Genomic DNA, 2,373 nt, shown 5'->3' on the forward strand with positions numbered 1-2,373 from the left:
TAAATTTCCTTGATAATTATGATCAATATCATTTATTCGTAACAAAATTTCATATGGCGATAATAAATAATTTACAAAATAATTATTATTTATTATCAATTATAAATTAAAATACAAAAAAAAACAATATACATGTGTAAATTTACTAATAAAAAAAAAACAATATATATATATATATATATATATATATATATATATATATATTGTAAACAAATTTTTCAAGTTCCATTAATCTTTATTTCGTGAAATATTAATCACTTTGGAAGATGAACGGCCCATATAATCGTATATATATACATATATATTTTAAATGAGTGAAGAAATTGATTGACAAAAAATCGTCGAATTCAATAGATCCTAAGAAGAATTGTTCTCGTTCGAATTGTTTATCAGTTTTACATATTATTTACACAATTGTAATTAAAACTATATAACTAACGACGAAAAATCACGTTATTTGTGAAAATCTTGACTAGCCAATCCTTTATTAATTTCTAAAGATCATTGGAAGTGACAATGAAATTCAGCGAACGATTAAAAGTAAAGAAACTTCTCCAAATAAAACGATCGCGTTCTTAATACAAATATACAAGCATGATTATTCGAAAAAAAATATAATTGTATTCAAACGCAGAATAGAAAAAGGATACAGATTGAACAAAGGTGGGATGGGTGGGGGTGGGTGGAGAAAGAATGAACAAGATAGAATTGCAAAAAAAGAAAAAAAAAGAAATCTGAAAAAACTCCACCTAAATGATCGTTTTCTTTTCATCAACATTGCAATTATGATAATTAAATTATATTCGCGTCGTAGGTAGGTTATCCTCTTGAGATTGAAAGAGAACCAGGACTGTCGACGAAGAATACACGTGATCAAATATCATTTTAAGTAATCATTCGCTGTGCCGATTAAAAGAGAAGGCTTGAAAAAAGATTAAAAAATGACGGAGACCGGTCTACGATGTTGATCGAGATCAAGGCTCGGCGTAGTCGTGGGTGTTACGAGTTGTTGATGACTATGTTGTGTGGACGGCACTGGAGGTGATCTTGGACTGCTTCCGGGACTGCTGGTCGTCGTGACGATACTTCCAGTTCCGTTAGATGAAGTCGATGGAAATACAAGGGATGGATGCGTTGATTGACTTGATCCCGGTGGCGCGTGATGACCACTTGAGAATAAAGGCCCAAGATGAGTCGAGGGGGTGTGATAAGTTTTTATAGGTGATGCTGCCGTGGAATATAATCCAGAATAGAAGCTACTGACAACAGCCGCAGCGGAGGCTGCACTGTTACTTGTCGCTTCCGCGGCTGCGGCTGCCGCACAGTTCGAACTCGAGGCACTTGATGCACCACCGCTAGCAACGAGCTTGCTCAAATGAACGGCATCGAAGGCAGATCCAAAATATGGTGACAAAGGTGGATAGTCAAGTGGATGTGGATGATGATGATGATGATGATGAGAAACTGGAGCTGTTGGTGCAGCAAAATATGGTGGAAGGGGAAAACTTGGAAACCCCCCAGGATTCATGGAACCTGGTTTACCAGAAACTACTGATACCGGTACCTTTGGTTTTCTTCGTGGTCGATATTTGTAATCTGGATGTTCTTTCATATGCATAGCACGTAATCGTTTGGCTTCGTCAATGAACGGTCGTTTTTCCGCATCTGAAAGAAGTTTCCATTCCGCACCGAGACGCTTCGATATTTCTGAATTATGCATTTTCGGATTGTCTAAAGCAATTTTCTTTCGTTGTATTCTCGACCATACCATAAACGCGTTCATCGGTCTTTTTATATGTTGTTCTTGCGCTGTTACGACGTTCTGTTGTGCGCTCGCGCCCATTTCTTGATTCACATGGTGCACCGAGTGTAAATCCATACCCGAGAGAAATCCATAACTCGGGTGTTGATGAGTGCTCATCATAATTCCTTCCGTGATGGAAATTCAAATTCACTCTTCGAATATTCTTTATTAACCCTCCGGTTCTTTCTTTTCTATTATTATTATTATTATTATTATTATTATTATTATTATTATTATTATTATTATTATTATTATTATTACTATATATATTAACCACTGATATGAGTATTAATACACCACACAAATGGAAAGAAAAAATATATACCTATAATAATAAAATAACAAAGATATGTGAAAGTTTTTTTCCTAAATTCACTTCACAATCCATACATCAATTTTCAATAAATTTTCTCATTCACTTCTTTGCGTGTAATTTCTTCTTCCTTATGTCCCTTTCTGTTTTTGTGCTCTTTTTCTTTTTTCTTTTTTTTTTTTTCTGTGAAAGAAAACACGGACAGTATTCGAACGTTCCCGAAAGAAGTACCGATGTCGACTGAACGTAGAAACAG

At 34.8% G+C, this 2,373-nt stretch overlaps 1 protein-coding gene across 1 annotated transcript; it reads right to left on the minus strand.

The window, feature by feature from the left end:
• Window positions 1-355: 355 nt before the first annotated feature.
• LOC118449283 (uncharacterized) lies at window positions 356-2,325 on the minus strand. The gene is made up of 2 exons (XM_035883671.2): window positions 2,130-2,325; window positions 356-1,995 (listed from the first exon to the last, which is right to left on the minus strand). The coding sequence occupies exon 2, from the start codon at window positions 1,922-1,924 to the stop codon at window positions 935-937; it is 990 nt and encodes a 329-aa protein (XP_035739564.1). The 5' UTR covers window positions 1,925-1,995; window positions 2,130-2,325; the 3' UTR covers window positions 356-934.
• Between the last annotated feature and the right edge of the window lie 48 nt (window positions 2,326-2,373).

Source organism: Vespa mandarinia, chromosome 8 (assembly GCF_050613455.1).
Source record: "Vespa mandarinia isolate Hongniang chromosome 8, ASM5061345v1, whole genome shotgun sequence".
NCBI classification, from domain to species: domain Eukaryota; kingdom Metazoa; phylum Arthropoda; class Insecta; order Hymenoptera; family Vespidae; genus Vespa; species Vespa mandarinia.